The sequence below is a fragment of the Telmatherina bonti genome (assembly GCF_933228915.1).
Source record: "Telmatherina bonti genome assembly, chromosome: 13".
NCBI lineage: Eukaryota > Metazoa > Chordata > Actinopteri > Atheriniformes > Telmatherinidae > Telmatherina > Telmatherina bonti.
This window is the reverse complement of record NC_136611.1, coordinates 5,395,661-5,408,998: the sequence shown is the minus strand read 5'-3', so window position 1 is coordinate 5,408,998 and position 13,338 is coordinate 5,395,661. Positions and strand designations below refer to the sequence as shown.

The 13,338-nt window shown below is 40.5% G+C and overlaps 1 protein-coding gene across 1 annotated transcript in view; it reads right to left on the bottom strand.

Moving 5' to 3' along the window:
• Positions 1-367: 367 nt before the first annotated feature.
• cfap299 (cilia and flagella associated protein 299) overlaps positions 368-13,338 on the bottom strand; it is a gene marked incomplete at both ends in the record, with an annotated part of 113,764 nt that continues 100,793 nt past the window's right edge. Inside the window, 2 exons of the mRNA XM_079251192.1 lie at positions 368-460; positions 2,018-2,147. Of these exons, the coding sequence (XP_079107318.1) occupies positions 368-460; positions 2,018-2,147 (223 nt within the window). The remainder of the gene's footprint in view (positions 461-2,017; positions 2,148-13,338) is intronic.

Here is a 13,338-nt window from a genome sequence, read left to right as displayed (position 1 = left end):
AACAGCCCAAAACATGCCAAGCCGAACGCTGGGGCAAGCCCGGGGTCCCAGAGCAGGTTCTTGCCCCTAACTACAACTGCTTGTACGTGGAATACTGGGGAAAAAAATATCTCAGCTCTGAACAATATCAATGTAAAGTCATTTTTGAAGCTGTCTATCCACATCTTCCTCTGGGAATCCTCAGTTTACAGCCATTTCTTTCCTTTTTTTCTTTTATTACAGCTTCTCCACCCAGATGGCATGCATGATATGAGGGCAAGAGTTTGTAAATGATGCTGCGACTACAGCAACTCAGTCAAATTAGAGGCTTCCAGCGCTCTTCAATACGTGCCATATGTAGGCGAGTGTCGGCAGCAGCCCCTGGAGCTCAGATCGTTCTGATGTTGTGGTCGTAGAAAACAACATGGACGTAGCGGTCCGATCGTAGGAAGGTCCTGCTCGTGTCCTCGCCTGGGCCGGACTGCAACCCAGCACAGAAGCAGTTAAAGTTAGTCAATGAAAATGAGGCTAAATAAGACATTTCCATCTTGGTTTATTTTGTGAACCCTGTTGACCTGGACTGACTCAAAATGGAAGTTTTTTTTTAAGACTTTTTTTCCCCTCCACAGTTGTAAACCTACCTTCTCATAAGGAAGGAACCAAAAGTATGAGCTAAAAGAAGCTAAAAGAATCACCGTAACAGGGTTGGAAGACCAAATGACAACATTCCCATTAAACTAAATCATTAGATTTAAAGTTTTCATGAGATATAGTTGTAAGTGTATCAACAGAATAACAGCAACGAGGCTGAAGAGACTCTAGCAGTTAAACCAAACCACACCAATCCCGAACACGCCTCTGCATAGTATCAGGAATATGAAAGGGGAGGCCACATGCAGCCTTATTTCACGGTGTCTCTGACTGTTCATTTTCCAAAATGTTTTGTGTTACTTTGATTGTCAAAGTTGGCACTAACACCCCCTCAACTAAGATGTGAAGCCGCGACCAGCTGGGAACATTTATCTAAGTCCGAATGTGTCAGAAGCTTCTGGTGGGAGTGGATCCGCTGGCCAACCATTACACTCCATTTACACTTTTACCTCAAAGACACTTGTGGGTGTCCTAATAAGTGAGCTGGTCTTTTTTGGAAGTTCAAAGGAGTGTCAATAAAAAATAGAGAATGACTTCATTTACCAGTCAGAAATTCTGGTCAAAGTGTTGGTGCTCACATCCTCTCAGAAACCAGTCAAGCCACAGTCATGGCTGAAGAACGGCAACCCCCCCCCCCACAACAAGTGGAAATAAAAGCACCAAAATGAAGCTGATTTGAGCTTCAGGTTTACAGTTTAACGTGCAGATCTGCAGTCAAAGAGCTAGTCCACTCACAGAGGGTTAAAACCAACAAGAAGCTGCCCCGAGTCGTGCCAATCTGGGCCGAGCTGATCTGGGTTTCTGGGCACACGGGTGGTTTGCTGTGTCTGGCTTCCTGTTCCTTTCCCTTGTGTTTTTAATAGACGGCCTGGTCGGGGCGGTGCTTGACCACAACTCGAATGCTGTGCTGCCATTTTGCCGCTTGGCCTCAAAAACGCAGTCCCCACAGCTCTGCCTGCAATTTCAAAATAGTTCAGCACCGCCAACTACTTCCCTACCCCTCCAGCAAAGAGGGAAACTGGAGAGAAAAAGAAAAAGAAAACATCTCTGTGTCGTTATTCTTCCAGGGCTCTGCAGTGCGGAGGAAGCACCTGTCTCGACCCCTTGATCCTCCATTCTTTGTGCAGGTGGAAAGCAAATTTCTTTTTCTCTGATCTATCTCTCCCAGTCTCACTAACCATCTCTTTTAGTGGAGGCTCCCACTGGAACTTGTGTCCTAAAAAAACAGTTTTAAGCCAGCTTGAGGGTAAGATCGGTGGTATTAAAAAAACAGAGCCAACCTGCAGGAGGAGGTTTTTATGGCCATGGAACAGGTGACAACATCTAATTAGCCTCACCATTTGTTTCCCTGGAAACGACAAAAACAGAAACAAAAGACCAAACATACCAGCGGGTCCACGTTCAGAATCTTTTTGTCCCTCTTGCTCTTAAAGAGAAGGCCATTGGGATCGCCATAAATCACCTCAAAGTTGAGGCTGGAGTTGGACGTGGACACCTGGGTCTTCCAGTTGTAGTAGCTAAAAACAGGAAACCATGTTGTTAGATGAGATAAAGGCTTCTGTGAAGTTTAAAAGCTTTCATAAACAGAAGCTGTGTTTTCATTGCAGTTTTTCACAAAACAAAAGCAACATCTATAATTTCGACAAAGTACAATTTCCATGTTTCTATTAAATTGTGTTAGTGCTAGGTTGCCACGTTGCATAGTTTCAGTTTTAGTTTGCTGGAAAGGACTTTGACGCCTTCCTTCCCAAGTTTTTTCTAATTCCTTTTATTTTTCTGTTATTTGTTATTGATTATTTGTCAAAAGATTTCCATCTCTACTTCCAGACCATTTATACTATAACTGGTCATGTGACCCCTTACGCCACATCTAGTAGTGCGTAAATGCAAAAAGGTGTTTGTACACATTTGCAAAATACCTATTTGTCAACATGTCTGAAACACAGCTTGTAGAACTAGTGCTGCACATTTCATTCTATAGGGATGAATTTTTTTCAAGCAAAACTCCTAACTGTTCTTTGAATGCCACCACTCTCGACCCACAGCAGGTGTTCGGCGTTGGCTAATGTCTTGTTAGCATGATCATGTACTTTTTACTTAATTCCCAGCATTAAGAAGCAAAGTGGAAAGCAATTTTGTGAGGTTTTCAGCAGTATGTTGCTCTGGATGGGTTTTGGTCTGCAGAACAATTCTATCTAATGATGTGATGTTACATATGACTCCCTTGTAGCCTTGTCCGTGAATCTGTGGCCAGAGACGGCTGTACAACTCTGGCTGCGTGTTCAGCTCACCTACAGGATCCTCATACAGTTCATACAGATTGTAAACTCTGGCTCACCCTTCAACTAAACTGATGGGAAGCATGCCTTTAGCTGTCATCTTTGAGATACGGTCTGGCTTTGGCTTTTAACATCAAACTGTCACAACCAATGGATGGGAAGGAGAGGGTGGACCTAAACGCAGGATGTTGAGGCAGGATGCAGGTGGATAAAGAAGTAAAGACTTTTGTACATAAATAACTGAGAAAAAAACAGAAAATGCAAAGGTAGGGTTCTTGGGAAACAACTAAACTCAAAGTAAGACAAAGTCTAAAACACATCGGATTGATGGATCAATCAAGGATGGGAAAGTCTTGTCCTCAAGGGCTACAGTACTGCAGGTCTTAGATGTGTCTCTGGGCCAACAAAAATCAAAAGGCTCCTCAGCATGTTGTAAAGTTCTGGCCAAGCATGTTGATCCATTAATGCGAGTCAGGTGTGATGCAGCAGGAAATAGCCAAAACCTGCAGGACTGCGTCCCTGCGCAGGAATGATAAGCAATGCTGACAAATCACAAACCTGAAAGGCAACAATGACAATGATCTGGCACTGAATAAAGGAAATCAGGGAACATTAATTCTGAGGAAGCTAATAGCTAAATGAGGAGCAGGTTTGGTGTAACAAGGGCAGGAGAGAAACTAGCTGAAATAACACAAGAGCATGGCCAACAAAGTCAAACATGACGTTACATAATCTGAGAACAGAAGAAGAAAAGAGAGCAAAACTTAAATGAACACTGAACAGAAATAAAGATAAAATAATACTAAAATTTAGGAACATTTAGGACCGAAACATTCCATCAAAAGTAAGAAACCAAAAGATAAAGTTAAAGCAAAAACTGGCAGACCGTAACACAAACATGTCGACTGGTGACAAAGCGTCTGTAGATGGACCATATCTGGATGCTTCACTCTCAGACATGGCTGTCTTATAAGCTAGATTTACCTAGAAGAGGTTGATCTGGACTTCATTTAGTTGATTCTCTTGCTGGTTGGTGTCTTTTGTTGACAGCACCACACACTTTGCACCAGAGCGAAAGATGATTTTTGTAATTTATGAATCGAATACTCACACATGATCGTAATGACCCAAGAAGGTCGGAAAGCTTGGGTATCCATTTAAATCTCCATAGAGAGAAGTCTTTAACAGGAAAACTTGAACAATGCCAGACAGTTGTGTGTTCGGCTGTTTCAGTTGAAGAGGAGAGAAGTCATATAAATGAGGAATATGTTTTCATTGGTTTCCAACAGGCTGGATTTATGTGGTTCGCTGTGCAAACTGGAGGCCTATGACCTGGCACTGGTTATTGCGTCTATGGCTAGCCATCTGATGACTCCAAAGACAGTAGGTGCATTTCCATTACACCTAGGATTACGCAAAAAACTAAATATCGCAATAAAAAAACGCTAATGGAAACTCCAACATTTTGAAAAAAGACTCAAACATCGCTAAAATGCTCTCATGAGGACGTTTTTCCAGACGGTTTGAATATAGAAACGTAAAAGTGTATTTGAAACACTTTTTTGCATTTCCGTGTCCCTGGACGTGACGTGGAGGGTTTTAACCAGTTAATTTCAGGTAAAGATGACGCGGTGTGGAACAAACAACAGCATATTTCAGAGTTTTAGAAAAGAAAATAACGGAGAAAAGCTTAAAAAAGCCATAGCAAATTCTCAGCAGCTATTAGAAAACCCCAAAATAACGTTATGTGGCTACCTTGCATAAGTTGCAATTCTCATGAAATCTCGTCTGGCTGACGAGATTTTACGAGAACTGACGCTTACGCGCTAAACACTGTTAAATAGAAAAACCTGCAAATCACAACTGTTGTTTGCCGCAACTTACAAATATTGCTTTTACTTTGAGGAAAAATGTAATGGAAACGCAGCAACTGACTAATGGCCATCTGTGGCCATGAGGGGAGGGTTAGGAGACAGAGGCCCAAGCAGGAGGCTTCAGCGAGTCTATTGCCGGGAAATTGTCACATTAAGCACCCACCATGTTTCACCAACAATATGGACCCCCTTCTTCAATTAGTGCTTTAACTTTTAAAGACAGATTAGATTAATTTTCAATTTTCATAATAATTAAATGACAGAAATACAGCTGCAAGTTTGGTAGGAACATAAAAGATGGACATTTTAAGGGTATAGAGTTCTGGTCCGTTCCCCCTAAAATGTCTTGGTGGAAAAAACAGGACTGCCAAGAAGCTAGCAGCTTCAAGCTAGCGGTTGTTACAGAGCGTCCGGCTCTAACTAAATCCTTTTAGATTTTATGGACATGAGATCTGGACAAAACCCAATTCATATAGAAGCTGTTTAAAGCCAAAATAAAATCTAATAGTAAAACTACAAACATGTGACAGCAGCTTTCTTCCAGCCCAGCTTAGAAGAGCTAGCTATCGCTAACTATCGCTAACACACTCTTCCTGAAGATTCCAGGAAAACATTTCAAGACAAAAGGAAAACTATGTTTGATATAAGTTGAATTTTTTTATGGTTCAATATAAATAAAAGATAGTGGAGATACTACCGATAGTTTGTTTAATAATCTAATTGTAGCACCTCCAATCATAAATTATCATTATGTTTTCTTCTCTGTCTGTAAAGCGTCTTGAGATGGCATTGCCGTGATTTGACACTATATAAATGAAGTTGAATTGAATTGAATATTCTAATATTCATTTTTTTGCATTCAATTTTCTCTAATTTTATAAGGAAAAATACAGATAATCTAGCTGGTATGTGCTACCTGACAATGTTTTTTTCTTTTTGGGTCATTTTAATAGTTGGGTCATTCTTAATAGTTTCTCAGCGAGAAGCTTAAAAACAACACATTTAGGGCATGACTATTTCAGAGGCAGCAGATAACTAGAGAGCATGACACAAGGCTAATTTCTGTGTCGCTGTGCAGCTGCAGGTTAGAAAAGAATTTTGCTTTGCAGAACACGAAACACAACCTGCAGAGTCGTGTGTCTTTTCGGGGAGAGGTTAAAAAAAAAAAGCCTGTTTCCAATTTGATCTTCGGGGCGCTGTTTTGGAGTTGGCTGAAGCCAGGAATTAGACTAAAGCTGTATCTAATAAGCGAGTGAAACCAAAGAATGGTTTGAATTCCAAAATAAACGACTGATTAATTTACAGCGTCCGATTGGATCCCGCTCTGCTCTCTGCCTCCCTGTTATTTCTGACAAAGCCGAGCAATAACATGCAACTTTGCAGAAGATTTTAAAAGGCAAAATGTTTAAATCTGTTCCATCTGCATAAATAACAGGAAATAATTAATCAGTGTTTGAAATATTACACAATCATCTGGTGTTTATCCCCACTGATCAAGTAAAACAGTTTGACATTCTTTTGAGTTAAAGTTGGCAGATGTTTTCTCTGTTGGTGTGAAATATGAAGCAGGTGAGAAACTAAAAACATCTGATTATTGTAGGTTTGAAGACAAAATTCAAAGCTGGTTTATCTTCGCAAAAAAAACAAAAAACAAAAAAAACCCACTAAGGCTGCGTTCACACTGCAGGGTTTGCTGCTCATATCGGATGTTTTTGTAAAATCCGAATTGTTTGAAAGTCTGTCCACCTTTCCGATCAAATGTGACTTGTATGTGATCTCCTGTATGAACCTCATGTGCACCAGAAGCGTCCCGCATGCATAGAAGACACGGCGACGTGCACCGAAGCATGCGTGTGACGTCTTTGTGTTTGCAGAAGTAAATATGGATGGCAGCAGAGCATTTGCTATTTTAAAAGTTTTGTCCAACTGTAGAAGTTGAATAAAAGTTAAAAGTTTTGTCCAACCGTAGAAGTTGAATAAAAGTTAAAAGTTTTTTCCAACCGTAGAAGCTGAATAAAAGTTAAAAGTTTTGTCCAACTGTAGAAGTTGAATAAAAGTTAAAAGTTTTTTCCAACCGTAGAAGCTGAATAAAAGTTAAAAGTTTTGTCCAACTGTAGAAGTTGAATAAAAGTTAAAAGTTTTTTCCAACCGTAGAAGCTGAATAAAAGTTAAAAGTTTTGTCCAACTGTAGAAGTTGAATAAAAGTTAAAAGTTTTTTCCAACTGTAGAAGTTGAATAAAAGTTAAAAGTTTTTTCCAACCGTAGAAGTTGAATAAAAGTTAAAAGTTTTTTCCAACCGTAGAAGTTGAATAAAAGTTAAAAGTTTTTTCCAACCGTAGAAGTTGAATAAAAGTTAAAAGTTTTTTCCAACCGTAGAAGTTGAATAAAAGTTAAAAGTTTTGTCCAACTGTAGAAGTTGAATAAAAGTTAAAAGTTTTGTCCAACCGTAGAAGTTGAATAAAAGTTAAAAGTTTTGTCCAACTGTAGAAGTTGAATAAAAGTTAAAAGTTTTTTCCAACCGTAGAAGTTGAATAAAAGTTAAAAGTTTTGTCCAACCGTAGCCACGACATTGTGAATGGGTTCGTTTTAAGGAGACGTTTACAGCAGAGGAAAGTAAAAGTTTTGGTCATGGACTTTTGTGGAGCTGTGGCAGCAACAACTGTAGAGAGAAACGTTTGAGTATGGAGTCGCAGTCAGGATTGGTGGGAGAGTGATGTGAGCGCATTTACCGATAAAGAGTTCATAAACATCAAACGCGGAATAATGACATTTGTCGTGTGTCAATGACACATCGGTCGGATTAATGCGACCAGACCGTTCAGACTGAAGTCGCATGGCCAAAGATCAGATACATATCGGATTTAGGACCACATATCCAAGCGGCCTGGGTCACATAAGAAAATATCAGATCTGAGTCGTTCAGACTGTGCAGAAAAGATTGGTTACAGGTCGCATCGGGGCAAAAACATCGGATTTAAGTCACTTCAGCCTGTAGTGTGAACGTAGCCTAAGAGAGGTCAGACTGAGTCAATCTTGTGATTCACAGCACTGGTTTGGAATATGTATATAAAAATGTATTTTACGGATTTCTGTCATGTTCTGTCATGTTGATAACTTATTATGGCATGGTGGTTTGTTTATTAATGCGATGAGTGTTTGAATAAAAAAGAAAAGAAAATTCTGTGCAAAAATGAAAAGTCTCAACCAATCACCAAGCTTTAAGTAAAGTCTAATATTTTGAATGCAATGTTTTAATGTAGTCCTTAACCTATATGTGATATTTAATTTCTTTCCATTTAATGTGTCAATATTATTAATGTGTAATTTGGTCAAATATCAGATTGTTTTCAATACTAATTTAACCTTTTTTTTTATTCTTACCATAAAGTAATGCAAAACGTCTCAGAAACTGTATGGATTAAATATGTCACGTTGGGCTCTACAGTGTCAAATGATATGTCTATTGATATGTCTATCTACACATTGTGACGGCCCTAATGGGTTTGATTTGTTTCCCTTTTTACATTTTCTTCCCTCTTTCAGAGTGGTAGGTGGAGCTCATCAGGCCAACAAGGAGCACCTGGCCAGTCCTCCTTATATGCCATCAGTTGCAGCATTTTTGTCCTGTTTTTGCCCTCTTCCCTTTCTCTCTTTGGTTTTGTTGGGCATTTTGCTTTGTTTAGTAAATCATGTTCCAGTTTTGGTTGAAATTCTACCGTGTACTCTGTCTTTGTTATGGCTTTGGAGCCGGGTCATGACAACATTCTTGTTTTAAAAGTCAATAAATGTGTAGAGATTTAGGAATTACACACTTGAAAAAAAAAGCAAACAAACCCAAACATATTCTCTGATCAGAAAGTGAAAGTCCATCACAAAATGTAAAATAAAGTCCTAAAACCAGTTGAATGACTTTCTGGGCTACAAAACCAGTTATGCAGTAAAGTTGTGCAACACAGAAAAGTATCTCACAAACTCAAAAACTATAAAACAAACTTAATTCTGCCTACATTTCCCTTTGCCAACTGCAGCAAGCTTACACTCACCAGCCACTTCAGTAGATCACCCTGCTGAATTACAGATCTCTAATCAGCCAATCAGCTCAGTGCATTTACTGACATGGTGAAGACGACCTGCTGATGTTCAAACCGAGCACCAGAATGAGGAAGAAAAGGAGGTTTAAGTGACTTGGTCTGAGTGTTTCAGAAAGTCCTGGGATTTTCACTCATCACCAGAAAATGGTCCAAGCAAGAGAAAATATCCAGCAAGTAGCAGATGTTAGGACCACCTCTGAACCACAACACGTCCAACAGTGAGGCAGATAGGCTGCGACAGCAGAGAACCACAGCTGGTACTGCTCCGAGCAGCAAGGGGTGCTTTCACACCAGGATAGTCCAGGGACTCGGTTTGACTGGGGTCGTTTCTCAAATCATGTTCTGCAAAATTCCAAGTGTGGATTCGTTGGCTGCATACTGGCACCAAGTGCTGTCTCAATTCAAAGGCTCCTTCCAGTCCACCCTTCAAATCCGCACTTCGTTTGGCTCCAGATTAGCTTAAAATGAAGGATACAAGAGATGTATCCTCTCCTATCCCAGAATTCATTGCGCTCCTGATAGAAAAGAATGAGCAGCAGAGCGCCAATGTAGGTACCACACCAGCCAGAGCATTTATTTATTTTTATGTATATATACAATTAAATTCAATTCAACTTTATTTATATGGCGTCAAATCACGGCAATGCCATCTCAAGACGCTTTACAGGCAGACAAGAAAACATAATGAAAGCCAATTCATAACAGCCTATATATGGAAAACAGATTGAGTTGGAGGTCCAACTCAATCTCCCATCCTGAGCAAGCACACTGGCGACAGTGGGAAGGAAAAACTCCCTTTTAACAGGAAGGAAACCTCCGGCAGAACCCGGCTCAGGACAGGCAGCCATCTGCCTCTGCTGTGTGGGGGGAAGAGGACAGAAAGACAACAGACAACAGGAACTGCTACTCCCGGCCAGGGAGACCAGCTGAGACAGGAGACATACATGTTAATGATGCAACACTGTTATTGGGGGGGGGAGGGTATTTAGACACAAGTCAGATCCTGGTTCTAAGGATGCTTTGGAGACCACAACAGGCTCACACATATTTGTTCCAGCAGACAAGCTAGGAGGACAGCGGCATTGTGTCCAACAACCACAAATGAATTTCATTCCATTCGTCTTTAGATGCCTTCATCCCCTTTCATTAAAGAAAAGGCTGAATTTATTACCGTCACTCAGATAACTGGAGATTGGTATAAGGAACAATAATTAAAAATGTGCTAAATTATAATTCAGTGATATAAGACACTGTTTTGTCATTTAACTGAGTTAAAGAAAAAACACACAAATGTGTCCTGGACAAATTAGAGACTTTTCTGTTGAACAGTGGGACAAAATACCTGTCAACAGGTGCAGAAGTCTGACTGAGAGGAACAGAAAACACCTGACTGGAGCGGAAACATCAAAGGATTTAAGAAAAAAAAAAAGTTTATGAGTGATGTAATATGTTATTTTATCATATTTGTTTGCTTTTTAAAAAAATCTGTCTGTTAAACCAGAATTAGAAAATAATGTCATGATTTTCACAAAACTGTTATCTATTATTACTTTAATCAATTTCATCTTATTTCCCAGGCAGCTGTTTCCTCCTTCTTTAATGGGAGGGTATGAATACATATGAGGACGACTGTATGTGTCTAACAAGGATTATTTTCCACTGAAGTTAACATCAGCTTGACAAGATGAGCTGTCAGCAAGAGGAGAGCTCGTCTAAACCGCCTCCTCCTCATGTTGCTCATTTAGACACAAAGGAAAATGAAAAAGAAATAAAATTTAAAATCACTGGCACCATTTTCTGTCATTTTAAAAAAATATTTTCGTGTTTTTAGTGAAAGAATGGGATGAGTAATTAGATAAACTTGGCATATGTAGTTGCTAGGCAACGGAGGACTGGAGCACTATGGGTAATTCTCGTACACTCGACAGCCTGTCTCATTTTACTAACAGTAAGCGCACTTAGTTGTGTGCAGACGACCTAGAACACTTCGTAGCCTACGCAGTCTGTGCACTTGGAAGTGTGCAGAACCTGAATTGAGAAACAGCCTTGATGGGGAATTCTGAAAAACTGCACAGTTTCGTTAGGTTTGGTTTTACACTCCACTTCACTCCAGACCTCCCGACAACGCTGTGCAGTTACAACAACCGCTCACTAGGAGGGGATATACTCCGAAATGTCCACTGACTGAGAAGACAGAACAAGAAATTGTGGCTGATTGATTAGCAAAGTAATCAACGGAACGCAACCAAATGAATGCCACCTTTGTGCTTCTGGTTTTACTTGGGTGTTCAAACCCGACAAGATTTTCTCAACAATGTCCAGAATGGGCACCAGGAGAGGCGGGGAGACATCTGGCATGTTGTGTCTGATGTCACTTCCTCTCTCTGGTTCACTGGATGCATCGTTGGCTATCACATTCACAAACTATCCTGCTTTCCATGGAAGTGGACCAAGAAGACCCAACAAAACCAGTCTGGCTGCGCTTTTAGAACAGGAAACTGAGGCTACAATTCACACAGACTCGTCAGAACTGGACAATAGAAGATGGAAACACATTGCTGGTCTGAGTCTCCATTTCAGCTAAAACATCCAGGTGGGGTCGGAATTTAGCAGAAACAGTTCTGAAAGGCGGTCCAACCTGGTACTGGTAGGTGTCCTCTACATGACTCTTGTGCTGTATGATGCCATAATGTCCTGGCAGTGGAGGTTATGTGGAGAGGTTCTCATCATTACATGCTCACACTTTCATTAATGCAACTCTGTCACACACGGAGTAGCTGAAGGTTGGAAGCTCTGGCAGTCTCCTAGGAGCAGACTGTGCTCGAACAACAGACTTGGACCTCCGGGAAGCTTGTAAATCCGAGGGAGGTGCATTGTTTTGTAGGCTGAAACCGAAGCAGACAACTGTATTTATGAGACTACAACTTCATGGACAGCTGCCAGGTTACATTAGACTTGCTGTGATACTTTACTGAAGCTAACAGGTGATTAAAAACAAAATAAATGACCCACATTGTGTAAAATACATCTTAAATCGTTTATATTTAGATTGTGACCATGCACACTTTCACTAAAATATCTCATCTGTTTGGCTGCAGTCCAGATGCTTCCTGGAGCTCATCTCTCACACTGCATAAAACCTGTCTACAAATATCCATTTGCGCTTGGGTCTTCATATTTTCTGCCTGCAACATGTTATGCTAGCTACCAACAAATGACAAGGAAACATACAGCAGAGTAGCTGCAATATGAGATCCTCATTTGGCCTTTTCACCTACATTCTCCACCCCAACCAGTGGAGGCAGATGGCTGCCCTCCCTGAGCCGGGTTCTGCCGGAGGTTTTCTTCATGTTAAAAGAGAGCTTTTTCCTTCCCACTGTCGCCTCCTGCATGCTCAGGATGGGGGATTGGATCGAAGTCATGATTCGATGCAGTCAGTTGGTTTATATTACAGGCTATGTAGGAATTGGATTGAAATGATGTGTGTGTTGATTTGTGTGTGTAAAGTGCCCTGTGACAACATGGTTGTGAAGTGGCGCTATACAAATAAAGCTGAACTGAACTGAATTGAAATACATTATGCAGGAAAATGCAAATATACGTTTATGCAGTATGGTCAGTTGCTGTAAAGCTGTGATTTGGGCCAAGTATTCCAGCTGTTAGCATTAGTTGCTAGTAAGAACCAATGTGGAATGGGTAAAACTCAACCAACCTAGGGTTTATAGGGTAACCAAACCAATAAATAGCTGCATGGAAGATAACGGTCACAGGATGAGGTATTATGAGGTATTATGATGCATAATGCTGTACGGACGGCAGTTGCTTAGGTGTGAAACGGGCCGAGGCAACTTCAGACTGATGAAAATGTTCCTAACAACTGGAATTCTACAGATACAGAATATGTTTCTGTTCTGTCTATCCGTTAATTACATTGCTGGAATGGCCGATATCCAATATTATCCGATGGGTCATCTGATGCCGGTATCAGCCGATAATATCATGCATCTCTACTACTGTTATGTTTCCAGCTTCCTTCTGATACATGCTGCTGCCCTGAAACAGTAAAATGTCCAACTTTTAACATTCGTTCTGTTTTCTTTGTTTTGTTGTTAATAAAATATCCAATCCTGAGTTTCCAAAATCAAAAGCTTTTACTTTTCCTTCACACTTTTGCACAGCATGTCATCGTCTTTGGAGCTGGTGTTTCTACTTGTCCCACTGTAAATTTCAGAAAATGCGATGCTGGATACTGTCAGATGTTTGAACCACCTCCAGCTGTCAGAGTAATCTTCCTCTCCAGGAAGCACATACCCTATATGCCTCGCAACGGTCCAAACTGTGTGGGGAAACACACTGATGCATGAAATTATAAGGCAAGACAAGACCAGAAGTCTGACATTCTCTCTCGGTTGCCAAGTTGGTGTTAAACAAGTTCGGAATAGATTCTTGCAATGTCCCAATTAC